The sequence below is a fragment of the Hyaena hyaena genome, unplaced genomic scaffold (assembly GCF_003009895.1).
Source record: "Hyaena hyaena isolate Hyena2069 unplaced genomic scaffold, ASM300989v1 scaffold_345, whole genome shotgun sequence".
In the NCBI taxonomy this organism is placed as follows: domain Eukaryota; kingdom Metazoa; phylum Chordata; class Mammalia; order Carnivora; family Hyaenidae; genus Hyaena; species Hyaena hyaena.
Genome location: NW_024080976.1, coordinates 594,160 through 621,792, shown reverse-complemented (window position 1 = coordinate 621,792; position 27,633 = coordinate 594,160). Strand labels below are relative to the sequence as shown.

Genomic DNA, 27,633 nt, shown 5'->3' with positions numbered 1-27,633 from the left:
TCAGGCGGCTGCAGGGCCCAAGTGTGCAAGAAGGCACGCAGGTCTGGACCACCCACATCATCGATCGGGTCACTGTTGAAGTTGCCGCACAGGCCCACCACGTGTGCACGGTAGCCATCAGTTATTTGCAGAGACAGTGCATGCTGCCAGTCAAACACTAGGCGCAGTGCGGGTGCCTCTTGCTCCAGAGCTGCCTCTGCCCATAGTTCTGAGCTGCGGAAATACAACTGCAGCCTCCCGTTGTGCAGTGTTGCTGGCAGCCTAAGCCGCTGCTGGTTCACCTGCAGGGGTGACCCAAGAGCAGGCATCATCAGAGAAAGGGTGCATTCCTAAGCATTTGAGGAGGGGTAAGGGATGGAAGCTGAGGGGTTGGATGTTGAGATACTGAGGGAGTGGGGGCCTGGGGGCTGTAAGGAGGAAATGAGTTAACATATGAAAAGAACTTGGAACAGAGTCCAAGTGAGGAGGGTTTGCTGTGTTTATTGTCGCCTAACATGGGCATCTGGAGCCTCCAAATTCTTTGAGCTTTGGACACATCCTAGGACCACATGTAGCCACTGGCATGTCTGCAATTTCTTCTCAGGGAATGTTTGGAGACATTGTCCTGTTTGGAAGGTCACTCGATGCACTAACCAGGAGTCTTGTTTCCAGTACCCAGATGTGACTTCACGCAAAACTCAGAAGGCTTCCTTTCAGGAATCTTGATAAGTAATTCTACTAAGGAGCCTCCAGTTAATAGGAGAGCCTTCAGCCAGGACCCCAGTATCTTTCCCCCAATTACCAAGATCCTTCACCAAGAGCTTCCAGGTCATGTGGACTGGACTTCCATTTTTTGTGTCAGTTCACCAAGAAGGTTACCAACTCACCTTTTACTCTCATTCACTGCCTCCACCCTGGTCCAACCATCATCTCCTGCCTGGACTATTGCAGCGACCTCCTCACTGGTCTCTCAGTGCATCCTGCACAAGCCCCATAGTCTGTTCTCTACAGGGCAGCCACAGGGATGTTGTTAGCACCCAAGTGGCATTTCATTCCTCCTCTGCACACAACCTTTCCTTGGCTTCCACCTTACACAGAGTAAAAGACAAAGGTGTTGCAATCTTACCCCCATGGTCTCTCACTCTCATCTGTACCAAAATCCCTCCACTTCAGCCTGGACTTCTTGCTGTTCCTCTAACATGCCTGTCAGATTCTTGCTTTAGGCATTTGCTGTTCCTTCTGTCTAGAATTCTCTCAGATACACACATGGCTCTCTCCCTCACTTCCTTTAAGACTTGGCTCAAGTTTCATCTTCTTAGAGAGGCCCTCCTACTTAAGACTATACTCTCAGACATCCTAATGCCACTTTCCTGCTCCATGTTTTCCTCCTTAGCATGTACCACCTTCTAAAATACTACATAATTAACTTATATTTATTGTTGATATCTCTCTGCTAGAATATAAGTACTATGAGAACAAGGATTTTGTCTATCTTAGTCACTGATATGTCCTCAGTGCCTTATACAAGGTCTGTTTTACATACTAGTAAAACATTCCAGGGTGTATGGGTGACTCAGTCCATTAAGCGTCTGACTCTTGATTTTGGCTCAGGTTGTGATCTCACGGTTCATGATGAACCCTGTGTTGGGCTCTACATTGACAGTACAGAACCTGCTTAAAATTATTTCTCTCTCCTCTCTCTGTCCTTCACCTGCAGGCCATTTCTCTCTCTCTCAAAATAAATAAATAAATAAACATTAAAAAAATTCCTTAGTTGGTGAAGAAACTCAGGAGTGTTAGGTCCTTGGGAAGTGGGGGCTTATTTGATGACAGTATAAATTTGAGGCTCTGAGAATTTGAAGGTCCTGGATACCTGGGTTGGGGTGCTGGATTCTGGGGAGCCATAAGAACACTTGGGGAACGGCTGACTCCTCAGTGGCAGGGTGGACTCCTAAGTGGTGTGTGGAGGAGAGTATGGAGCATCATGGCTCATGCATCAGGTCTTAGCATCATATACTTCTGAGCTTTCCATACCTATTTTTTAAAATGTTTTTTAAAGAGATTTATTTATTTTTGAGAGAGAGAGGAGAAAGCCTGAGTAGAGGAGGGGCAGACATAGAGGGAAAGAGAGAATCCCAAGGAGACTCCACACTATCAGTGCAGAGCTTGATGTGGGGCTTGAACCTACAAACTGTGAGATCATGACCTTAGCCGGAGTTGGACACTCGACCAACCGACTGAGCCACCCAGGTGCCCCATATTAGCCTATTTAATCTACACCACAGTCCGATGAATTAGGTCTTTGTATCATCCTGATTTCACAGATGAAGAAACTAAGGCTCAGAGAAGTTAAATAACTTGCCTAAGGTCATACAGATAACAGGTGGTCAAGCTGGGATTTGAACTCAAGCCATTAGGTTCTAGAGTCCACTGTCTTTCTAAACTGGTGCAGGAGTGGCTTAGTATATCCATGACCTCATTGGTTTGCTCTCTGTAGCAACCCTGATGAAATGTAGTCTAGTCCTCACAAACTTCCAATCAGAGCAATGCCTCCAAACCTTCCCCGAGGAGAAATTGTGGACATGCCAGTGTCCATACCTGCATGTGGTCCTAGGATATGTACAAAGCTCACAGAATTTAGAGGTTCCAGTTGTCAGTGTTCGGGGACAATAAACATAGCAAACCCACCTCATATGACACTTACCATGAGATGAATTCTGTTCCAAGTACCTTTCATATGTTAACTCATTTTCACCTCATAGGAACCTATTAAGGTAAGGCTAGAGACCCATAATCCCTTATCCACGAATCCCCAAATGCAAAAGTGGCCTAAAGACTGAAAGATGTTTTGTGTGTTTGATGTTAAAATGTAATTGGCAGCAAGAACTCACCTGAACTCATGGCATGGCTGCTTATGGTCTTAATTTATCCCAGTTAGTGTGAATATTCGGACATTTCACTGCGGAGATATTAATGTTTGTAATTATGTGGCACCCATTGGGATTATCATATGACATATGGCATTTGCATGGTATGACCATTTGAAACTCTAAAATCTGAAATGCACCTGGCCCCAAGACTTTTGGATAAGGGACTGTGGACATATACAATTGCCTCAACTGTAGAGTTGGCAAAAATGAGGGACAGAGAAGGATACAGTTGCCCAGGATTCCATACATAATTATTCTTACCCGGACAAAGCCGAACTCATGCTTGACAGCAGTGATGGTGATGCCAAAGATGCGCATTGTGACAAAGCGCATGGGCTGCCTCCCTCCAGAGCATGTGATCCACAGCTGGAAGGCAGGGAGGCCACTGGGTAGGGCCTGAGGGCAATGGCTCAGGAGGTAGGTACATCCCCCAGGCACAGGGAAAGAGTAGCCATCAAAAGTGTAGATGTATGGTAGTCCGGAAGACCAGCAGGTACCTCCTGTGATGCCCCCCTGCCCTTTCCTAGAGACACTCACTGTCTCTGATTTGACCCAAGACACCATTTTGGACCCAGACACAATTTCAAGTTCTTGTTTTGCCATAGTCACAGGCCCTAAGCCTGGTTCAGTCCCTGCCATCACCTTAAGTCCTAGCTTGGCCACTGAGACAGTTTCTGACCTAGACCCAGACACTGTCTTGGGTTTGGACTCTGGTTTAGCTATGGGCATTGTCAGGGGGAAAGGTACAGGTGCTGGTTCAGCCACAGCCAGGGTTTCAGGTATTGGTTCTTTTACAGACAGAAATCCAGGTTCTGGTTCAACCAAAGCTATAGATTCAGGCTGAGGTTCATTCAAAGTCCCTTGTGCAAACCCTGGATAAGCCAAGGTCACAGCTACAAGCCCTGGTTCTACTTCAGGTGTCCTCTCTGATCCTGGTTTGGTCACTTCCGTAGTTTTAGAGATGGAGATGGACAATGTTTTGGAGTCCTTCGGAGATATTGTCTTGGAACTGAACACGATATCGGACCCAAATGTGGTCTTGGTGCTGGTCATACACGCAGGTTTGTGCTTGACAAGGTGGCATGTGGTCCCGTCGGAGCATGCATGGTCCTTACAGGAACGTAGGAACTGGAGAGGCATCACCAGGGAAGACTCTAGGAGGGGATAGGATTCTGTGGGAGGGTTCAGATCTTCCTCACTCAGAATATCTGGAGATGAGATGAGATGAAATGATGCAATAGAACTAGATCTTGGCATTGGGCCTCATCCCTTTTCTGCCTCTATGCTCTAGGCCTCCAGGGTCCCTGGCACTGGATACTCAACATTCATAAGCTATCAGGGTCCCAAATCTAAAATGAAGTGGGCCTATATCAGAAGAAAGAGAAGGGTGGGGCTGAAGAACAATACAGAAATGGTCAGCACAATGTGCTGGATACAGAATAGGGCTTTGATGAGCTGGAGAGCACACACTCCATCTAAAGATACCATATTAATTATTTAAAAATCTGTGTGCCAGTAAATCTAAACACATCTGTGGGTCGATTTGGGCCAGTGAGGACTTCCAGCTTGCCACGTCTGGCAGCCTTAAGAATTGTGTGTGTGTGTGTGTGTGTGTGCGTGTGTGTATGCACGCGCATGTGTGCGTGTGTGCGTGTGTGCCAGCGCGCTTTGTGGGAATGTAGTCACCCCATCACCCCATTTCCAAGAAGGGGCTTATGAGCTAAGTGGTAGATGTTTTTATATATAATGTATGCACATTATACAATGTATTCCTCTTGGTCACTTTGGAGGCAGGTCTCTTTATTATCCCTATTTATAGAGGAAGCAGTTGAAGGTTAAAGGCAAGAAATCCCCTTCCAAAACTACACACTGACCAAGAGGCAGCTGCAAACTCAAAACTCTCTCAGGCTGTTGGCAAAGAGGCTGGTGGGGACCCATAGGGCGGTGCTTTGCTTAGACAGAGTAGCTGGACGCTGACCATGGTTCTGAATACCGTATGCTACCCTGTAACCCTGGAATTAGGAGCTCCCCCAACTCAATCTCTTCCAGTCTGGAAAAACAATGGGAGACCAGGGAGGTGAGAGGAAAGAGAGAGGATATTTCTAAGCCTGTATGAAGCAGTACAAAACAAAACAAAACAAAAAAGAAGGTTAGGAACTTGTGCTCTGGAAGCAAGTGGATTTGTGTTCAAATCCTGGTTCTGCCACTTTCTAGCTGTGTGAACTTGGCAAAAGATTTGACCTCTAGCCCTTCTCCTCTCCAGGAAAAAGGAACTATTACATACTGTTATACAGTCAACTCAAAGACTAATGGGTAGGTCAAACACCCATTATTTTATCCTTTCCCCCGACCCCACTGTTCACATTTTACACTGTAGCAAAGAAAAAGAGCTAATGACCTTCAAGGATAACTGCCTTTCTGAGCCCAGTGCCTGGCATATTATTTGGTACACATTTAACAACTTATAACTATTATTATTCATTCCACAAATATTTGCTGAGGGTTGGGCACTGTAGGAGCTGGTGATTCTACAGTAAACAAAATATTTTTGTAAAAATCTGACCTCATGGAGCTAGTTGGGGTGATGGAAATATTTTATAGCTTTATCTAGGTCATGGTTACATGAATATATATATATATAATATGCCAAAATTCATCAGACTGTATACCTTAAAATTGCACAATTAATTGTATATCTTAGAACATACTTAAAATAAAAAAGCATTGAACTCAAGGAACTAATGGGTGGCAGAGAAAAAGACTAAGTAAGTATACGGAAAGTGATATGAGCTGTGTAAGAAATCAGGGAAGGGCTAGAGTTTGTAGGGGATGGGGAACGATGATTTTAAATGGAGTGGTCAGTTTGAGCTCAGTAAGGAGGTGGCATTTGAGCAAAGACTTGAAGGAGGTGAGGGAGCCATAATAAAGACATCATGGAGACAGTGTAAAGGCCCTGGAGCAGGGAGAAGAAAGTAAGGTGGCTAGTGTGGCTGGAACGGAGTGAGGGAAGGGCAAGAGTGAGAAGAGACGAGATCAGAAAGGTAATGAGAGCAGACTGTATGGGGCCACATAAAACACTGTAAGGACTTTGCTTTAGCTGGGTGTAATCATAATTTCATGGAAAGATTCTGAGTGGAGGAGGGAGTGATTTTCATTTTAAAAAACTGCCTCTCTGGCTGCTATGTTAGCAATTGAAGGTAGTGTTACGATTTCGCCCGCCCCTGATCTCCTGGAATCCCATCGCCTGCTCACCTTCTGATTGCCTTGGGCTTGAGTGCTGCTCAGCCACGCTTGGTTGCCGCATGGCTTGGGTCCCGAAGCCGGCCCCCGGGGCGGTGCCGAAGCTAAGCACGCCCACGGGCGTCCCGCGAGTCTCCAGGAAGTGCACTACTCCTTGCCCAGGCCCATATGCCACCTCAGTCCAGGCGAAACCCTGAGTGGGGGCCTGGCTTTGACCAGAATGCTGGAGATGCGGCTCGGGGCCGCCGGGGATGAGGTGCCAGCGCAGGTTGGGCAGCGGCTGCCGATCTAGGAGCACTGGGGTGGGCTCGGGCGCCACGAGCACCGCCACGTTGGAAAAGCCCGGCTGTGCGGTGAGCGCGAAGCTGCGGCTGAACGCGTCCACCGGGGGCAAGAGAGCGAAGAAGGGATTGTAGGAGACCCCCTCGCGGGCCGCGGCCGCCGCCAGGAACAGCACCTGCAGGCCGGCGGAGGAGCGCAGCACCAGGGGGCGCACTGGGTCCACCGCGAAGTGCAGCACGGCTCCGAGGCCCAGAGCTCGCGCCCCTTTGGCACCGCCCCCCCAGAAGCTCAGGCTACCCAAACTGTCAGCAGCCACGTACACATGATCTCGGGGGCCGGGAGCCGCGGGCGCGAACGGGGGCACGGCGTAGACGCGGCCCCAGTAATCTTGGGGCAGCAGTTGTTCGGACACGTGGCCACAGGCCTTATCTCTCGCTTGCAGGCAACTGTGGCCAGCAAGCAGCGCGACGGGATGAGTGGCCACGACGCGGGTGCCCGACAGGTCACCTGCGCTCTGCACCTGCAGCGCCTGGAAGGGCTCAAGGTGCACGAGGAGGGGCCTGCCGGCAGCGTGCTCGACGCCATCCAGCAAGAGGGGCACCGGAGGCGTGAGGCGCAGGCGCGTGGGCCAAGCGCCGGCCACCACCGCAAACTCCTTGTGCCGGTCGTGGGGCTGCAGCGACGGCGTCACCACCACGTAGCGAGTACCCAGCAGGCGGCGCGGAAGCGCCAGTGCCGTGTCTAGGGAGGCGCGTCCACGCGCGTTCACCACTGTCACTCCCACCGGCCGCGAGGCTGCTAAGCGCACCGCTCCGCCCGCCGCCCGCCGCGAGCCCCGCAGCTCCACGGCGTCGGGCAGCCGCACCAACGCGGTGGTGCCTGGCTTCAGGCTCAGCGCGCGCCGAAAGGGCGGTCCCCCCACCGGGTGCGCCCGCACTTGCACGGCCGTCGGGGGCCCCTTTGGCGGCGTCGACACGTACAGCCGGAAGTTGGGCTTGTCGGCACCCCCATTCTCCAAGAAAGCCGTGATGAAGTAACGGCCCTGGAAATCCACAACTGCAGCCGTAGGGCCTGAGAGTGAAGGAGGGCGTCAGCATAAGCTTGGATTTTGAGGCCAAATACATCAGGTTCTAATCCTGACTGCCACTCACTAGCCATGTCAACGTGGGCAAGGTCCCTAATCTCTTTGGACCTCAGTTTCTTCAGTTGTAAAAGGGGGTCTTGGCAGAGCTATGAAAATATTCGATGAGATAATATATGTAAAGGCCATCGAACACTATCTGGTAAATATTAACGTAAAGAATGTTGCTTCTTTTAAACCATCTGCCCCAGAAAGGCCTGCTCAGCCCCTTTCCCACAACCCATTTCAGCCAATTTCCTGCCACAGAATCTATGGAAAGAGTCCCTGGTTCCAGCTGGCCAGCGCCCTGTCCCAAGAAGCTCCACCATGGCCAATCCTCTGTTACAGAACCGTGCCAGGCAGCCCCAAACCCCAGCCAGCACACCTAGCCCCCTGCTGCAGAGCCAGACCAGCGCACCAGTCTTCTGCATCCCCCATAGGTCACTCACCCCACAGGACACCCAGGGCACCAAGGCACAGCAGGGCAGGTGCAAAGACAGCCATGGCCAGGGAGGGGATGGACAGATGTGGGACAGTGGGTGCAGTCTCTCCTGCTAGTGCGCCTCCAGCCCTTGCACTGCAGAAACAGGAGAGGGTACAAGGGGAACCCTAGAGAAGGGCTCAGGCTCAGGGGAAAAGGCAGGAGCTGGTCGGAGGCCACAGTGTGGGGACATATATAGTCCCAGATGCCCGGGCCTGGCCCTCAGCACCCTTCCTGGGCCAACACCCGGATGTCCCCATTAGCACTGGCTCTGTTCTGACCTGGTGCCATTGATTGTAATGAGGTCTAATTATGTGGGTGGGAGTGGGGAGAAGGGGCAGATAGAGGGATAGAGGGGGAGGGACAGAGAGAGAGAAGGGGAGGGACAGAGAGAGAGAAGGGGAGGGACAGATACGGGGAGGTGAATTAGGAAATCGAAGTGGGCAAGAAATCCATGGCTTCCAAGAAAGGAGGCATAGGACTCCTGAGCCTGCCAAGGACAGAGAGACTTCAGATTTTAATGTTTGGTGTCCTGGGAAGGAGGAGGCCAGGAGCCTGGACTCTTAGATTCTGAAGAAGGAGGGGAATAGACACTGGACTTCTGTGTCTGAGAAAGGAGGGGACTGGGGACCTGAACTCCTAGGTTGCAGAAGTGACAGAGGAAGTGACAGGCAGGAGAGGACACCATGTGCTGGATATAGAGGCCTGGAGAATATGGGGTGGAGCTCCCCAAGGGAAGACAATGGCTTCCACGTGACCCCTCCCCCCCTTCCAGAACGTCCTGAGCTAGAGAACAATGCAGTGCACCCTCCGTGGAGGATCCGGGAGGGACAAGGCTGGCGACAAGGAAAGGCGAGAGACCTGGGGTACAGTTTCCAGCCCCTTCTCCCCTAGGTCCTGGGAGCCTGCAGCCCTAGCTCCCTTCACCCCCCCAGAACCCTTGCCTTTGGCTGGGAGTGTAGGGGGAGAATTCAAGAAGGAATTATTTCAATGCTTCATTTCTCACCTGCTTGAGATCCTTCCCCTGCTCTTCAACACAAGCAGAGGAGGTGAGGGAAGGCTCCACCAAGGGCACAAAGAACAGTGTGGGTATGTAAAAGGGTGGGCCTTTAAGGGAGTGCTTATTTCCTTCCAGCCTGAGGTAGGCAACATGCTAGAGATGCAGCTGGGAGTTGGTGAGGGATGGGGGGCAAGGCCTGTACTGCCAGGCTGAGCTGGAACTCTGTCCCAGGAACCCAAGGGAGCCATAGAGGGTTCTATGTGGAGGAGGGTCAGGTTTGGCTCTATGGAGATTCCATGGACCAGAGCGGGAGACTGAAGCCAGGAGCCCAGGGGGAGGAGATGCGGGGACCCAGGTGGATGAGGCCAGAGCTAGAACGGGGTGGGCCAAGAAAGGAGGAAGTGTAAGTGCGAGGGCTGCTCAGGAGGCTGAGTGGAGGTTGCCCAGACAGCACCTGGAAAGAGGGGCAGTTTTGGAGGAGGCTAAGGCCAGCGTGGCATCCAGCGGATGTGAGAGGCCTGGGGGCTGTCCAGGGAGCTGAGGGAAGCCAGGTTTAGGAGAGGGGCCAGCCCTGGGGACAGGGGTGTGGGCATCATCAGCAGAGAAGGAAAATGGAAGCATGAGGCTGTGTGGAGAGGTGACGCCCCGGAAGGAGATGACTAGGGAAGCAGGAAAGGGATCAGTTCCCAGCCCCAGGGGCCACAGCATTTAGGGCTGTGGATGAAGAGGAAGTTCCCAAAGATCTGACGTTTTAACCAGAGACTGGGGAGGGTTGAAGTACACTCCAGGGGTTCCACAAAGGTGAAGTCAGAATATACCCAGAATAAAGTCCTTTGAAGTCTCACATTTTATACTCTCCATTCTTGCCAATTTTGCATTCACTTTCATCAGCCTATCCATGTGAATTCTCACATAAAGATTTTCAAGTACTTACCAGTGACATCCATTAACCTACTCTTGTGCACGCCCCAACAGTGAAAATGAAGCTCTGGATTTAGCCTGCGGCTTTGAGTCTCCCTGACCAGTCTCTTGGCTCACTGGGGTGTCTGTCACCCAAGTATTCAAGCGCCTTCATAAGCCTGCCCACACTGCCCCCTTCCAGAGGCAGTCAAGCCTTCTATCCTGACATTGTTCTTTGCCATGTCCCCTTAGCAACACTCCCCATCATAGACAGATAGATCTCTCTAAAGTCCAGACCTGACCCAGTCCCTCCCCGGTGGCTCCCGAGTGCCTCTGGAATGGAGTCACAGCTCCTCAGCATGGCGGCTGGCATCCATCCACCTCTTGAGCTCACCCACCACTATCCCCTTCTTCCACCCTGTACTCCAGCCAGCCAGAACTTCGGCCAGCTCTCTTCCTTTCTTCTGTTTTGCACACAATGTTCTCTCTCCTTGGAAGACTCTCTCTTCTCCTGGCTCTTTTTGTATATTTCTCAAGTATGCAGGACTCAGTGCAAAATGAAAATGTGGAGTCCTTTGTTCAAAAATTATTAAGAATTTCGTGATGGTGACTGCAGGGCATTCAACCAAGCACCGGGCCCCTGTAAGTGTGAGGTGCTGTGGGACTGCACAAGTCACACTGCCATGAAGCTGGCCCTGCATCCGTAATCAGGGACTCTCCCTACCTCCCATGCCAGGCCCAATAAGGAGCCCATTCTGGGCTCCCAAAGTCCCTTGGGTTTAGATAGGTCCTAATCAATCTTGCCTTTGCTTCCCCCATCCCGGCCCTCTCCACTCTGGGATGCCGTTGTTTGGTGAGGATGTAATTCCTCCACTGGACTGGAGCTCTGTGAAGGCTGGGTGTGAGGCTGTGCTGGTCACCATTGTGTTCCTGGCATCACTCTGTACAGGTCTGGGCGACGGCAAGCACTGGACACCCATCCTTGCTTTTGTGAAGCATGAAAGGGCACAGGCTCTAGAGAGGGATCAAAAGCAGAGGCCATGCTCATGTTCAACCCAGAAGAGAAACATCCCTTTTTGGAGGATCCCTTTACCTGACTCTCCCATATATGTTCCCATGGAAAGAGCTGTGAAAGCCTGACATTAGCTCAGGCCTTGCAAGGAAGGGATCACAGACACAGAGACACTCAGGGCTTGTGTTAGATTAGCCGCACCCAGACACATAGGTTGGATGCGACAGCATGCAGACAGGGGAGTGTACTGGCATCAGGACTATGGTTACTTTGAGAAAATGCTCCAATACCCTGGAACTTTGGGTCCAGGAAACCTGGTCTCAAAAATATGCAAGGCATTGTGAAAGCCACACAGGGGATGGACCGTGAAAGGGGTAGTAGCACTCCCTATGCTCAGGAAATTGGTGGACTCAGCTGGGCAGTGTTGGACAAACTACACTGTAACTTTCAAGTGTAGATACGTGTGACCATTTGTCCATAGTAGTACCTGCTTGGGGAGGCAGAGGGGTCCATGCTAGAGGAATTAGCCTGCCTGCATGTATATCTTCCCACACTCCCTGCTTCCAAACTTATAATTAGCTACGGCTTAGTGCATGTCTCCCTTCCAGGCCTGCGTTTCCTGTGCCCACAATCCCCCCAAACAGCCACAGCCTCTGCCTTGCAGAGCCAACATCCACTGTGTGCTTGGTACTTGAACCTAGAAAAGGTTCTTAATTCCTGTGCTACAGAGAGGTCAGCTTCTTCATCTAGGGGATGGATCCTTGGATATTAGACAACAGGGACCCACAGCTCTTCTTTCCAGTCTGCAATCTTGCCTGAGAGCCAGGTCATTGGATAGTGGTCCACATTCCCTCCTCTGCATAGGGGATAGAGGCCCCTGGTGAGGGAGTCTCAAATCTCTCTCCAGTCTATCCACTTCAGGCAGTAAACTGATTTGGTCAGCCTTCTGCCTGGACTATTGCAGTAGCCCCTTCCCTGGTCTCCCTTCTTCACTTCCGTCCCCCATGTGCAAACAGACCTACCCCTGGAGCTTCCTGAAGATCAGGGAGCACTACTCTGTTCAAAACCTCCAAAGGCTTCTCATGCCACTTAAAATAAAATCCGGACTCTTTCCAGCAGCCTCCAGGGTGCTGCATCCTCTGCTGCCTTCCCACTTTCCAGCCTCAACACAGCATCCTTCCTTCACCCCACATCAGGACCCACTTCAGTCCCTTTTTCTCACCGTGCACCCATCAGCCCCTCCACTTCTGAACCGCATGTGCATGGGATACCCTTTCCACCCCGTGTAGTTGACTCCAACCTGAGCATCCTTCAGATCTCAGCTGAGTCGTCACTTCCTCCAGGAAGCCTCTCTCAATCTCTCTTCTTGGGTCAGGTCATGTGGTTATAGGGTCACACAGTTCCATGAATCTCTCTGGAATGCTCCCCTTCCCCGTCACCACAGATGCTTTACACTTGCTTGTGTGGTTATTTAACATTTGTTTCCCCACCAAATGGTGAGATATGTGAGGGCAGGACCTGTGTCTGTATTTTCTCAGTACTGAATTCCCAGCACGCTGCAGAAGTAGGCACACAATAAATTGTTTAAATTAAAAAAAAAAAAAAAAAAAAAGGGGCTGAGGAATGGTGCGCTCTGGCTCCCCCTCATGGCAGCAACTGGTATTTTGTAGGCTGGCACTAGATCTCCAAACTTCCCCCTCCCCAGGCCCCCTTTGCCAAGACACCTCACGCTCTTCACCTGACCTCAGCCACCAAGGGTAATAAACAAGAAGGACCTCATTATGCTGCTGGAGGACTCGGGAGTCAGATCGGGTCCCTGGGACTCAGGTTGTTCCCATGGCCGGTGGAAGATCATTTTCAAAGCCTGCACCCACCAAGAAAACTGTTAAAGAATCTAGGATTTTATCCCATGAGGACAAGGTCATGTGCACCAGGTCATGAGGGTGGCCAGCCCAGCTTTGGGCCCTCTTCACCATGCTCCTCACACTAGTGTCACTCCAAAGAACACTCAGAGGACTTAAGCCCATCTCCCCCACCCCCATCTCTGCCTCTGAACCCACCACCAGAGGTGGCCTGGGGTGGGGGAACACTATGCCTTTTACTGCTCATCTTATTCCTGGATCTCTAATGAGGCCCAGTATTACCAAGCCCCAGGGTTTGGGCTTCCAAATCTCCAGGTCTGGTGCCTGAGGGGGACCTAGGGTAGTCCAAGACAGAGTGAAGACCAGCCTTGCAGAGGCATAGGGCTGAAAGGTCCAGATCAATCTGGACCAGGCCTTAGGCCCATAGAATCACAGGGTCCACACTCCCTAACTACAGTTTCTTACCTCCTACTCTCAAATCAGCCAAGTCTGGCACCTGCCCCACCAACCCCCTAACACTGCTCTCACTGAGGTCACTGTGGCCTTGGTATCATTAAACAAAATAGTCACTGGGTCTGACTTGCCTGGTTTTCTTCACTCTGTCCCTCCATCTGCTGTGCCTGTGTAGTCTCCGTCAGGTTTTTCTGCCTGTCCCCTAAATACGGGAAGTCCCATAGGCTGTCTCATGACCCCAATGGTCTTCACTCTCTGTCTCTGCTAATATAGTCTTCTTTTCTGTTCCCAGCTCCAGCCTCAGACCAGGGTCCCAAGGCCTCCTGGCTGCCACCCCTGGACGTCCTCTGTCCCCACCCCCCACATTCACCAAGTCCCCCACTGGCCTCAGCATCTTCCCCAAACCTGCACCTCCTTCCTGGTTCCGTATCAGGTGGCGCTACTGTCCCTTCCCCCGTCCAGAGCCCTGGGCCTCACCCTGGACACTTCCCTTCCCCACAAGCCCTTCAGCTCCATAATCCGTCCATTCAGCTGCCTCTCTCACCTACCCCCTACTCTTTTCCTCCAGTCCTGTCCGGGCCCAGCCTTGTCCGTACTCACCTGGGCGCCTGCCTTGGCTTCCCCCAGGCTCCCAGCTTCAGTCTTCCCCTCTGGTCCACCCTCCTCATGACAGCTAGAAAGATCTTCCTAAAGCCCAGTCCCTCTCTTGTCCTTCCTCTGCATAGAATCCTCCATGGCTCCCCAGTACTATCAGGCCAGAGTCTGAGCTCCTCAGCCTGGAGGTCCTGGACCCTGCTCACCTCTCCTATCTTGTCTCTACCATAGCAACCCCAGTGCCTGGCATTTACTAAGTCCTTGCTTGTGCTGGGCCCTCTGCTGGGAACAGCTTTCCCTTTCTTCTTTGCCCAATTATCTTCTGAGGTCATGTTCAGGTCTCATCTTTCCTCCAGGAAGCCTCCCTGACCACACCCTAGGTTGAGTCAGGCACCTTTCCTGGGCTTCTGTAATCTCCTAGGCTTCCCTCATCACCACATCTCGGATCACCCCTAACTATCACTGTCTGAGAAGGGCTTGGGCTGTCTGGGTCATGGCAGCATCACCCAGCATAGGGCATGCCCAGGAAGCACGCTCAGGGAATTCTGTTGACTGAATGGATGGCCATCCTTTGCCTTATCCAGGAACCTCAGACAGAACGGGGCAGGGGTCTCTCCCCAGAGGAGACATTCCCGACTCCAGACCCCTGCACCATCCTCCCAACCCCCACAGACAGAGACAAGGGCAAGGGCCTAGGCCCAAGCTTAGAAAAATAGGACTTTCTTGTTGTGCCCCGGTGCCCCCGACACCCTCCCCATCAGAGTTTTAAAAACCGTGAGCGATTTGGTGAGTCTGAGGCCAGGTCCCACGGGGTGCCAGGGTCCTCCCACCCCTGGGGCCAGAAGGGCCATAGAGGTGGGCACAAGGCTAGGGTCCCGTGGGTTCGTGGCTGGGCCTCCAGGGCTCACAGTCCAGCTGGACCACGGTGTGGGCCCTGGGCGCAGCAGGCTCAGGGGCAGGCGGGGCCGGTGTGGGGCCCAGGGCGCCGTTGGTCTGCGAACAAACGCTGCTGACGGGTGCAGGCGCCTTGGCCTTGCCTGGGGGCTGGCCACCGTGCACCTTGTAGCGCATGAGCAGCACGAAGATGAAGACCAGTACGGAGGCCACGATGACTCCACCAAGGGCGATGATCATGGTGCCGCCCAGGAAGGGTGCGTGCGGGGCCCCGCAGGGCCGCAGCGCCGGCTCCGTGGAGAAGCGGGCGCAGCCCACCGGCCGCGTGGCCGTCAGCCCGGTGGCGCCGTCCTCGTACACCGCCAGCACACACAGATCGTAGGTGCGGCCAGACGCCAGGTCTGACAACAGGAAGGAGCGGCTGTCGGCGGGAATCATCCTGGGGGGACAGGCAGGCGGGGTTCAGGTCTCTGGCTGCCCAGCACCCACCCTGCACTCTGCCCCAACCCTGCAGCCTGGTGGAACCCCTTCCCTCAGTCCGCTGCTATCCCCTGGGTTCCCTTTCATCACTGCTCAAATTCCCTTTGATCTGATAGCCCTCAGCCGCCTGACTGATAACCCCTCGGTCATTTTACGCTCCTGGCGCCTGCTGCTCAAATTCCCCAGTTTAATTTCGCTCAGCCTCGGTGCCCAGATTCCCTCCCGGGCGCTGCCCACTGCTCTTCTGCTCTGCTGCTCAGTTTCACCAGAGCCTCCCTGCCCAACCTTCTTCCAGTCCCACCCCCCAGTCTCCCTCTACACCCTCGCCCAACTTCCCTGTTTCCCCATCTGCCTCTCCTCCAGTCTGGGCCTGATTTTCCTCCAGTGTACAGCTAGAATTCTCTCATCTAACCGCCCGATTCCCCCCATACTGCTGATGCCTGATTTCCTTCTAACCTGCCAATGAACGGCCCCCTAGCCCCATTGCCTTATTATTAGTATTATTGTATCTAGAGCCTGCTTTCCAGTGAGCCCTGTCAGCTGATTCCATTTTCATGAAACTGATGTGCCTCAGTCATCACAGCTGATTTCTTTTTCGCCCTGTTGCCTTATTTCTTCTTCCAGCTCTGTCTCTTGATTCCCTTTTTATCTCTGTTGCCTGGTTTCTATTTATCTTTACCTTTCCATTTCCTTTTATCTCTAGCATCCACTTTATTTCCTTTTGCAGCAGAGCACCCTGTTGGAGACTTAACTTGTTGTACAATCTGCTTTATTCCTAACCTGCTTTAATGAGGGAGTTACAGGGAACTCCGTGATTGTCTCTGAGAGGGTGACTGTCTGGAAGAGCATTTGTCTCATCCCCTGCCAGGCAAGGTGGACAAGATTTGTGTGATTATGAGGTGGGGGCCCTCCTTGGAGCCCACTCTCCCCACATGGAGTACTGCTGTCTGAGAAGAGGAACAGAATAAGCTCACTTGATTTCCAGGACTGAAAGGGAAATCAACTGATGATCGCTTGAGATGTGGGCCCCTGTGGAAAGAAAGTGGACCCAGGTACTGGGTTTATAAGGTGCACACCCCAGGCCTTGGGAGGCCCAGTCCTCTGCAGCCAGGCCTCGGGGACAGCACCCTTGGCCTAGCCTGGCAGTGGGAAGAGGGAACCGTCCACAGCCACCCATGCAAGTTAGACTTGGGCGAGAAGTATCAGCAGCATCTGGGTCAGAGCCACCACTACTGACCACATGTGGCCACAGCAGATGTTCCAAATGCTCTCGGCTCTGGGGCAGAAGACATACTGATCCACTTCTTGGAGGGTATAAGTCCCAGGTTTTCTTCTACTGTTTGCAACAACTGAATAGAGATGGGAATCCCCAATGGTGGCAAATTGAATGTTCCCGTTCACTAGTAGGTGGAGCTTGAACTAGGTTTAATTTGATTTAGAAAATAAAAAATTGAGATGTCACCATATTAGAACTCTAAACATGTGGAGCGGTTCACACTGCACAAACCCAAAGCCTAGCTAGCCTCTGCCTCCATCTTCCTTTTAATCTCTGGTCTGAGTTCCTTTGCAGCAGAGCCCCTCATTTCATTTTCCCCATGAACTCTGTACCTCCCTGTTTGATCTCCTTTTCTTCTCACAGCTTGGTTTGTATCTAGCCCTGTCATCTGGAAACACCTAGTTTCTCTTTATCTTTATATTAAATTTGTTTGTACCCCTCCAAGCTGCTCTCCCCATTACCTTTTGACTCTTCTGGCCTGATTACTTTGGACTCTTGCTGCCTGGTTTCTTTTTTACATCTGCTACTATTTACTTTTTACTTTTGCTGCCTTGTTTCTTTTTATCACTGCTGCCAGATTTCTTTTACCTTCAGCCTCATTTCTCAGCTGTGCTGCAACTTGGGGTGTCAATGGATGTACTTCCAACCTTCCCCCTCCCATCTCAGTCTGCCACCCACGCTGCCCACTGCCTGAACCCTGCACCTGTAGACGAGGATGTCATCGGCTGAGCTGTTGTACTGGATCTGGTACATGCGGATGCCCGGGATAGGCCGCTGATCTGGCCACTGGACAAGAGCAGCTGTGGCCCCATGTTCAGTCACCTGGACACCACGGTCCGTAGGGGGCCCAGTATCAGCTGCCTTGGCGGAGGCGGAGGCAGAGGCGGAGGCAGCAGAGGGCGGGGTGAGGGCATCAGGATCCCCGTCCCGCGGGGGGTCACAGCTGGTGCTGTTGGCTAGCTGGGGGGGCGGTGGGGGACCCACGGTCAGCTCAACAGCAGCGGTGGCCTCACCAGCAGCATTGGCTGCAATGCAAGTGAAAATACCACCATCGCCCGGCTCAGTGACCAGCAGCTCCAATGTCCCGTTAGGGAAGGCACGGGCACGGCTCGAATTGCCCACCAGCCGGCCCTGGGGCGACACCCAACGCACGCGGGGCTCGGGGTCCCCCACTGCCCGGCAGCGCAGGGCAGCTGGCCGACCTGCAGGCACCGCCAGGGGTGGCGAGCGGTGAGTCACCACAGGGGGCTCGCACACAAATTCCTCCTCGCCCACAGCCCAGAAGTAGCGGCCGCCCAGAGCAGGTGGGGAGGCGCAGGCCTCCAGGTCATCCTCCCGGGCCAGTCGCCGCAGCCACACCAGCTCGCAGTTGCAGTGGAGGGGGTTCCCCCCGAAGGCCAGCACCAGGGCGGAGGCAGGTGAGCCGCGGGGCCTGGCTAGCAGCGGCAGGCGGGAGAAGAGCGGGTCGGGCGGGATGGTGGTCAGGCGATTGGAGGTCATGTCCAGCCGTGCCAACTTGTGCAGGCGGGAAAAGGCGCCAGCGGGCACGGAGGCCAGCAGGTTGTGGTCGAGGCCCAATGTATTGACGTTGCCCAGGCGGCCCAAGGCCTCCCAGGGAAGCTGCTCCAGGTTGTTGTAGGAGAGGTCGAGATCCTCGAGTGTCTCGGCGCAGTCATCCAGGGCACCGGCCGCCAGGGCCGCCAGCTGGTTGTTGCTCAGGATGAGGTGGCGTAGGTTGACCAGGCCGCGCAGCTGACCCTCGCCCAGCGAGGTCAGCCGGTTACCATCTAGGTGCAGGGCACGAAGGGCACGCAGGTCTGCAAAGGCGCCGGCCGCCACATGGCGGATGGTGTTCCGGGACAAGCTCAGGTGCAACAGGCCGGTCATGTTGGCCAGGTCACGGCGGCGCACGGCCGCGATGAAGTTGTCCGCCAGGCGCAGCTCGGCTGCCCGGCGGTCTAGCGAGGGTGGCACGAATAGAAGGCCTGCCCCCGGGCACAGCACGCTTAGGGGCAGGGACTGTGTCTGGCAGCGGCAGCGGCGGGGACACGGGCCGGGCGCAGCTGTCTGGGATGGAGACGAGGCGGGGGCCAGTGGCAGCAGGCAGAGGAGCAGTGGAAGGGCGGCCATTGCGGGCGGGGGCGGCCTACAGGGAAGAACGGAGGCATTAGGGCAGGCGGAGGCCAGAAGAGGGGTGCCAGAGGGCATTAGGGGGGTCCAAGACCGGGAGAGAAGGTCACAGTGGGCTGAGAGCAAGAGTTGGGTCAAAGATGGTCAGAGAGAGGAGTGGGAGTGGTCAGACAGCTCCAAAGCCAGAGGAGATGGTCAGAGACTCAGAGGGATGTGTCATGGAGGGACATAGGGAGCAGAGATGAACAAAGACAGTCAGAGGAAAGGGAGGTAATTAGAGATGGTCAGAGACAGTTAGAAAACGGGGGTTTGATCAGAGTGGGTAGAAGGGAAGCCAGAGTGTTTTCAATGTGGTCAAAGAGATGGGCAAAGATGGCTAGAGGGAAGAAGTGGTCAGAGTGGTGGGAATGATTACAAGTAGTCACTTATGACCAGAGAAGGGAGGTGGTTAGAGATGGTCAAGGCAATGAGAGGTGGACAAAGGAAGGGACGTAGTCAGGGGTGGTCAGATCTAAGAGAGATGATCAGAGATGGTCAGAAATGGTCAAAAGCCAGAGAGGTAGTCAGAGAGAGGAGCAAAGGACGGACATGTCAGAAACAGCTGGACATAAGGACGTCTGGTTAGGAAGAGGGGTGCGGGGAGAGGTCATCAGAGAGAGGAAAGGCAGCCAGAGATGTTAGAAATGATTAGAGAACTCCAACGCTCAAGAGAGACAGAGAGAAGAGAGGTGGTCAGTAAGGGCCAGAGATGGTTGGATGGCCATAGACCAGCAGTCAGAGTAGGCAGTGGGAGGAAGGCAAGAGTGATGGCAAAAGATGGTCAGAGACAGGCCAAGGCTTAGAGTCGGGGGTGGACAAGAGCAAGAAGCTGGTGAAAGACGATTAGAGAGAGGCATGATGGACAGAGATGGTAAAGGTGGTTGCTGAGTGAAGCAGTAGACAGAGGTGGCCTGAGAGAGAAGCGGTGGACAGAAGTGTCAAAGATGATTGGAGCGAGGAGTGGTGAACAGAGATGGTCAGTGAGAGGAGCAGTGGCTAGGAGAGGAGACAGATGAGACAGATGGTGGGAAGAAATTGGAGAAAAGAGTGAGAGATCAGAGATCTGGAGGTGCAAACAACTGGGAAAGAGGTCAGAGGGGGCAGTGCTGGTCAAATAAATGTTCAGAGAGGCACAGCAGGAGCTGGAGGCAAACCCTTGGTGGTGGGGGGTGGGGGGGTGTCTGTTTCCTGGGGAAACCCCAAGGGTGCCCAGGGGGACCTAGTCCTCACTTATCTCCACCCCCAGACACAAAGTTCCTCCCAAGTCCCCCCCCCGCATGGGGGTCCCCCAATAGCCTTACCTGAGCTGGAAGCCCCCCCCCAGGGAGCAGAGTCCTCAGGCTCCAAGAGGTCAGGGGCTAGGGCTCGGGAGGGGGTGCCTGGTCATGCCTTCTCTGTCCCCAAGGCCTCTGTACAGGGACTGTGCTGTGTCTCAGCCCAGATCTGTGGCCATGGAGTCTGCAGACCTTGATACCTGGGGTCCTAGATTTCCAAATATTGGGCTTCTGGGGGCCAATTTTAGAGACCCCAGGCTCCAGTTTGGGTTGCTCAGAGCGAATGTCTCCTAGCTCTGGTCTTGGGATGCTAAACAGCCAAATGAAGAGTCTAGGGTCTGAGTCTCAAGCCCAGTCCTGGGATCCAATACTGGGGTGCTGGGTTCAGATACTGGGGTGCTGAGTCCAAATTTGGAGGTCTCTAGCCCCCAGTTTCAGCATTCGGGTTTGCAGCAAGGAGTTCAGGCTCAAACTCAGGTTTAGGCCCCTTGGAATACCAGGGTTCAGATCTTGGAATTTGAGGCCTAAATCTCAGGGTTCAGGTCCCAAACAGTGGGTTCCAGAGTATAGATATGGGAATCTGGTCCCAGACTTCAAGGTCCCAGGCACCGAATTCAGAGTTCAGCTCCGGATTTGGGGTCTTAGATGCAAAATCTTGAGGTTCAGACTCCAAATTTGGGGGTCCATATTCCAAGTCTTGGGTTCCAGAGACTGAAGTTGAGATTCCAGCCCCAGATATTAGGTGTTCAGGCTCCAGGTCTTGGGGTCCCAGCCCCAGATCAGGATCTCAGGCTCAGGTTTCCAGATCTCTGGATCCAATCTCGGGGTGCAGGCCCCCGATGTCGGGGTGCCGACCCTGGGTTTGGGGCGGCGTGGTCCAGGCTTGCTTCCCGGGCTGCGGCGGGGACTGGCCCGGAGGGAGGGGGGCGGATGCGGTGGGGAGGGCGGCAAGGCAGCCCCGGGGGCCGGGGTGGGGCGAGGCCTGGGCGAGGACAGACGGACAGACTGGGACACGCGGGGTGGAGACACTGCAGAGCAGGTGGGGGCGCAGGGGGGAGGGGCCGCGCTCAGAGACCCCTCCCCCGCCGGGGCCAGGGCGGGGGCCGGGCGGGGGCCGGGCAGGCAAGCCGGGTCCGGGCGCTCCCGCGGCCTCCTCGCCGGGAACCTAGGGCCGCGCGCGCGCCCGCGCTTAAAGGCGCAGGCCCCGCGCGTGCCCGCGCTTAAAGGTGTAGGCAGCCCCCTCGCTCAAAGGCGCGTGTCCAGTCCCACCTCCCATGGAGTCGCTCTAGCGTTGCTTGGGAGCAAGAAAAAAAAATCCTTGGATACAGAGAGACACAGAGAGAGACACAGAGACTGAGACAAAGAGACACACAGATCGAGAGAGACAGACACAAAAAGATAGGCAGGCTTAGATTGAGAGACAGGAGTAGAATGAGAGAGGCAGAGAGATGGAAAACACACATATTTAAGAAGAGGGAAATACACAGAGACAGTGAGAGACCTAGAGAGAAATAGGCAAGGACAAGACAGAGACAAAGACAGAGACTTAGAAAAAGTCAAAGAGACAGAGACGTGGGTGGGTGGAGGGGGTAGGTGGGAGGGGGTAGCAGAAACTGAACTTGGGCAACTCAGCTGTGAGGATGGGTATGTGTGTGTGTGTGTGTGTGTGTGTGTGTATCCACTTCTTATCCACAGCCCTGGATATGGTCTTACATCTTGGGGGCCTCAGGCCCCCAAGCCTCTCTCCTGCCCCTTTGTCTCAGCTCCACCTCCCTGGGATGTCCTTTCCTGGGTGGGGTTTCCTTACTTGGACCCTATCCAGCAACAAGCCTGATCTTTCAGGCCAGAGAGGAGACTGCTCCTTCCCAAGCCTCCTTGCCCTGGCTGCAAGGGGAAAACTTGGCTCCCATACCCTGTGCCCTCTGGAATTACAGCTTAGACCTCAAGACACACTGGGTAGATATCCATGAAGGAAAGAAAAGATAGGAAATGGGACAGAGGTGGGGAGCTGGACAGGTTGACCCAGAAAAGTGTATCCACTGCCTTCCCATTTCCCTGACTCAGGCCCACTGCCCCACAGACGATTCTGCTAGAAATGTGCAAACACATGACTCACCAGGTGTGGGGGCTGCCTGTCCAGACTATTGGGAGAAGATAGTGGAGGGGAGGGTGGGGGTTCTATGTGTCTTCTGGCACATGGTATTGCAGGAAGATGGATGTGGGTGGAGGTCTACATGGCTGCCCGGGGAACTTGGTGATAGCAACATGGAGGACCTGATCTTTGGGATCAGGGATCTTTGTGTCTGAAGGGAACACAGTCTTGGCCTTTGGTCATGGCCCTCACCCCGGGGGAACCTGAATGGTCAAAAACCACCCCTGGGGACCCCTCTTCTGAGTAGAGGAGTAAAGCAACCTTGTTGGGGGCAGGAACATGGATGCATATCCTCCCTGGCATCCCTAGCTCTGCTGAAGTTTTCAGAACAGACTTTTGGCTCCTTCCACTCATGTGTATTGAAAAACTGCAGCTAAAATTAACTCAGCTCTAGGGCCTGCCTTTCCAGATCATTAGCAAAGTTCATCAGTGCTCCTCGGCCAGCATAGTGGATATTGGTCACTCAGACACTCCAAAAGAGGATGCAGAAGTCTCAGAGACTACAGAAGTGGTGAAGGTGGGGGAAATACCGGGAGACAATCCGAGAGCACATCGGAATTAGAATTCAGTGGAACTGGATGATTTAGGGGAAATGGGCAGGGCATCAGGGGAGAATGAGGCAGAGGATGAAGAAAATTAATAAAGGGTGCAGGTGAAGAGCAGGTTACCCCTCTGGGCAACTGGGGCTTAGTTCAGCTGGGGAGCATTAAGGAATCTTGTAGAACACGTCAAAATTATGGTTCCTCCTCTTTTATTACCCCCTGCAAGGTTTCTTTCTTCCTGCTTCATTTATCCACCAGTACTTACCCCTTTGGGTAATGGTTGTGTCTTTGGTGGGAGAGGGCGGTACTGAGAGTCATCTGAGATCTGAGACAGAAAAGCAGAGAGGGATGCCCTGCCCAAACTAAATCAGTGGTCCTCACACTTCAGTTGTGTTGGGATCATCTTGAACTCAGCAATAGATCTCCAGGCCCCAGTCCCAGAGTTTCTGATCTGGTACTTCTGGGTGGGGTGAAACATTTGCATTTCTAGCAAGTTCCCAAGTGATGCTAATGCTGCTGGTTCAGGGACCACACTCTGAGAACAGCTGGGATAACCCAGGGACATCAGCCACCTGCATGGAACTGTCCACCACAGCTGTGCCAAAACCTGGTGGATTGGGGGGACTTAGCATTCTCAGTGTGTGCCAGAGAAACCAACATATTTAGAGACATAAAGAGGGGTTTGGGAGCAGAGAGGGGCAGAGGCGGAGATGCTGGTTCAACATTCACTATAAATTTCTGGCCATGGTTGTGTGCTAAATGACACTGCATCAGAAGTGTGACCAAGGCAGTGTCAGATCTTGCTTTCACTGAGCTCAAATTTCAAAAGGGAAAAAGGACACATCTCCAGACAGCCCAGCATGGTCAGGGCTGGGCTGGGGAAAAGCTTGGGCTAGACAGATTGAGACTATCATGACAGAGGCCCAGGACACAGTGGTTGGTGTGCGACAGGGGAAGCACAGGGCCGAGTAATAAAAGTTTTGATGGCATAGCACAGGCCAGAGTGGTGAGGGCTCTGAAGGGGGAAGCAGAGGGGTGTGGGGCCCCAGAGGCAGAATCCAACCCTTTAGGAGCCTCCGCCCCCCCGGGCCTCAGTCAGGGAGGCTTCCTGGAGAGGGGACCTTTATGCTGAGACCTGAAGGATGAGTATGAACAGAGTAGGTGGGCAAAGGGACCTCTATATTGTTTGTGTGCCTTTATTCTATAGCATGTACAGTCTGGGGGTCCCTGCGGTGCCCGAGTAGTACTGTGCATGTGTTTGCATGTGCTGTAACCCGTCATTAGCTCCTGCAAGGGGATCCTGGTGGGATGGTGGTTTGAGGGGCTCCACTGAATTGACGCATTTACTTAATTACAACATCTGGAGAAGGGGACAAAAGCCGTGGAAACAGCCACAGCAGGAAGAATGAGGTTAAACTGCCTGAGAGCTGAGGGGGCCTTGGGGGAAGAGGACTGCTCACATGCACGCATAGAATCTGCCTGAATATACACAAATACACATGGGGGACACATCCATATTCATACATGCACATCACATACTCAGAGGCTCACCAGAACACAGACACGGCAGGCACACGGAACACATAAACACCTGGCTTCACGTTCAAATACAGAGGATACACACGTGCACAGATTCACACTCAGACACATGAGAGATGATCATATGTGTAGAAACACATTCTGCACAGATTCTCTCTTGCATGCATGTGTGAGCCACACTCCCACACATATACACAGGAAATATATTCAGAAACTCATATCAAATAACTATACGGAGTACACACGCATGTGTACACATGTGCACACACACATGATGTGCGCATGGACATTCAAATCAATGAAGTCTGTCAAAAAAGTCACCTTATAAATAAACTTAGGCCCCTTTCAAGTTGGGGGTTGTTTGAGTAATCATGGAAGGAGCTGGTGTCCCCTTATCCCCAACTGGTACCCACCAACCCAAGCCTAGCCAGTGGGGTTCATTGGAATTAGCTCAGCTTTGTAATCAGCACATGAATTGGTACTGTGGGCCAATTCCACTAGGAATTCACTTTATTTTTTTTTAAGGTTTATTTATTTATTTTGAGAGAGAGAGAGAGAGAGAGAGAATGTGTGTGAGCACAAGGCAGAGAGAGAGGGAGAGAGAATCCCAAGTAGGCTCCGCACCACCAGCACAGAACCCAATGTGGGGCTCGAACCCACAAACTGCGAGTTCATGACCTGAGCTGAAATCAAGAGCAAATGCTTAATCAACTGAGCCACCCGGTTGCCCCAGACTAGGAACTCGCTTTAAAGATTAGATGTGAAGGTGCATTTCCATATGGATGGGTCAAAAGAGAGGGGCAGGAAGATGAGTACATACTCCCCACCCTCCCAAACATATACACTAACCACCACTGTAAATCAGACTGATGGGTTCCAGGCAAGCACTGACTTCTACAGGGCAACCACAAGATCCTGTGTATGACTTTCTGTTTAGCTCTGGTGGAAGACCTAAAGCAAGGCTCAGGGTCCGCTTTAATGACTTTCACCTGTCAATATGGAAGAAGCCTTCCATAAGAACACGGAGACAAGTTTACATTTGGGCAAAGAATCTCCATTCTTTGGGATACACTGATAAGTTTTAATTAGTAAACGTAGAGACTTTGGGCTACTGTATGAAAATGCTATGTGAAAGCCCAAATACCACAATTAGGGATTAGAGTGACATTTCACAGAATGACAGGGGGGTGCTCAAGGTTTATTGATATCAGAGGCCCAGAGAGGAAAGGTCAGAGTATCAGTGAGTGTAATGCCAGCTACCGGAACAAAGAACTCCCTTGATTTCAGTGACTTCATACAATAGTTGGTTTCTTGCCACAGGTGTCCTGCTTGGTTGGCATCTGTCCTCCATCTGGTGACTCACACAACAGCCTTGTTAATCTTGTGCCTCCATATTTCCTGGGGCTCTGAATTATCTGCTTCCACCTGGCAAATGGGAGGAGACAGGGTAGAGAAGTTTCACCAGCTTCTTAAAAATCTTGGCCCAATCTATAAACCTCCCTTCTGTCCATATTTTATTGGAGATAACTAATCACATAGCCACCCCGGATGCAAGGAGGGCTGAGAACATATTCCCAGGTCGGGCAGCTTCCTGCCATCACGGTTATGTAGAGTGTATGGATTCTAATGGACCCAACATCAAACACCACCGGATCCACAGACTCAGGGGTGGGAAGCAGGAAGAGGCTTGGCATCTCCTTCTATTCACTACACCAAATCCTGCTCTAGGGAGATGTCTCAGCCCCACCCTGACCACTCATCCACCTACCCTGGTCCCCTGCCTTTGGGGTGGGTGACCACAAATTTAACTCCTTTGAGGACAAAGTGAATCTGGCTTGATCTGATAAATATTTGGTCGGTGCAGAAAAATGATAATGATTATCCAGCACTTTTTGTCCCAAGCACTTTTTGAGCCCTCACTATGTGCCAGGCCTGATGCTGCGAACACACCTGTGAATCAGGCACAGTCCAGGCTTTGGAAGTTTGTCTTCTCATAAGGCAGAAAGAGACCAGGTAATTTCTGGACCTGTGGTTGTCGCTGTGATATTCTATTATGAACAAGATAAGGGAGGAGGAGGGACCAGGAAATCACCAAGTCGGCCTGCCTGTGCCTAATGGTGGGGTTGGGGGTGGAGGTTCAGTGAGGGAATGAGGGCAACATTTAAAGAGGAGGTCATCCAGACCAGAAGGGGGGCACGTTTGTTTGAAAATAATCCGTGTGCGCAGATCTGTTTTGCTAATCATTAACTTAACGATTCCAGCTCCTAACACAAACTACTGTTGATTCAAGTGCTAATCAGAAATCTCATCTCTTTGAACACAAACCTGTGCTGATTCATGTGCTAACCGTAAATCTATGCTGATTGTAAACTCTGTCCTGGAACACGGCTAAATCACAAACTTGGGCAGGAACACCACCCAGTAATCACCAACTCATAGGGATCCACATGCTAATGGCCATTTTGAGTTGATTCATGTGCTAATTACAATCTTTGGTGAAGAAAAGCACTGATCTGAAGCCTGACAGCTAGGTTCAAATCCCAGCTCTGTTACAGACCAGCTGAATTGACTATGGGCAAATTATTCCCTCCTTTGGGCCTCAATTTCATTCTTGTAGAGGTGGGCTGGCTGATAGCACCTCGTATGGCTGTTGGGAGGATGAAATAATATAATTCATGTAAGACGCTGGAAGCAGTGCCTCGCTTCGATGTGTTTACTCTTTAAGTACTAGCTGTAATAATGATAACGATAATACAGAGAGAAGTTACTGTCCTGATTTCATTTAATCTTCATAGTGGGCCCTGCCTCCAACGTCTTCACCACCACCATTCTTCCTTGGCCCAGGTCTGGAGGCTTCACCCTCTGGATGGGCAGCCCGGAGGTTCCCAGGGCACTCTCAGCATTCCCAAGTCCGGTCCCCGCTACTGCTGTTCTCAGCACTATTGCCAGGTCGGGACACAACCGCTCAGCCGCCACTTGGGGGCAGCAACACACCGCTCAGCCGCTGCCCGTGCGGTGCACTGTGGGGCACGTAGTCTCGTGGGTGGGTTAGGCGGTGGTTCCAGCCTAGGAACCGAACTGCATTTCCCAGAAGGCCACGCGACACCATCTGCCTCACCTTGCTCAAATTTGGAGGCTGAGACCTCATCCGCCGTGAGGGTGCGCCTCCAGAGCGGCGCGGGGAATTGTGGGGTGGCGGAACTGAGCCCCGCGCCCCGGGAAGGAAATGGTGCGCAGGCGCGGGCGGTTGGTCTAGCCAGATGGACCTTAGCGGGTGGGTAGGGGCAGCAGCTGTTCAGTCCCGGGAGTCGGCGCCTCTTTAAAGCAATGGCGTGGGGGTGTGGGGGTGCTGTGCAGTCCCTCAAGGAGCGGCGAGACCAGACCCCCACCACGGTGTGTGCCCTGGAGCCAGCTCAGCCGCCTGCGGCTCTCCTGAATCTTCAAACTCTTGTCA

General features: G+C 52.9%; 1 protein-coding gene and 1 long non-coding RNA gene across 2 annotated transcripts; both read right to left on the bottom strand.

Annotated features, from left to right (window-relative positions):
- Window positions 1–14,556: 14,556 nt before the first annotated feature.
- LRFN3 (leucine rich repeat and fibronectin type III domain containing 3) lies at window positions 14,557–20,965 on the bottom strand. The gene is made up of 3 exons (XM_039249598.1): window positions 19,974–20,965; window positions 17,207–18,649; window positions 14,557–15,186 (listed from the first exon to the last, which is right to left on the bottom strand). The coding sequence occupies exons 2-3, from the start codon at window positions 18,631–18,633 to the stop codon at window positions 14,721–14,723; spliced, it is 1,893 nt and encodes a 630-aa protein (XP_039105529.1). The 5' UTR covers window positions 18,634–18,649; window positions 19,974–20,965; the 3' UTR covers window positions 14,557–14,720.
- A 4,391-nt stretch (window positions 20,966–25,356) lies between these two features.
- Window positions 25,357–27,352, bottom strand: LOC120243472. The gene is made up of 2 exons (XR_005531332.1): window positions 27,298–27,352; window positions 25,357–25,604 (listed from the first exon to the last, which is right to left on the bottom strand). It is a non-coding gene; the product is annotated as an uncharacterized LOC120243472 (long non-coding RNA).
- Between the last annotated feature and the right edge of the window lie 281 nt (window positions 27,353–27,633).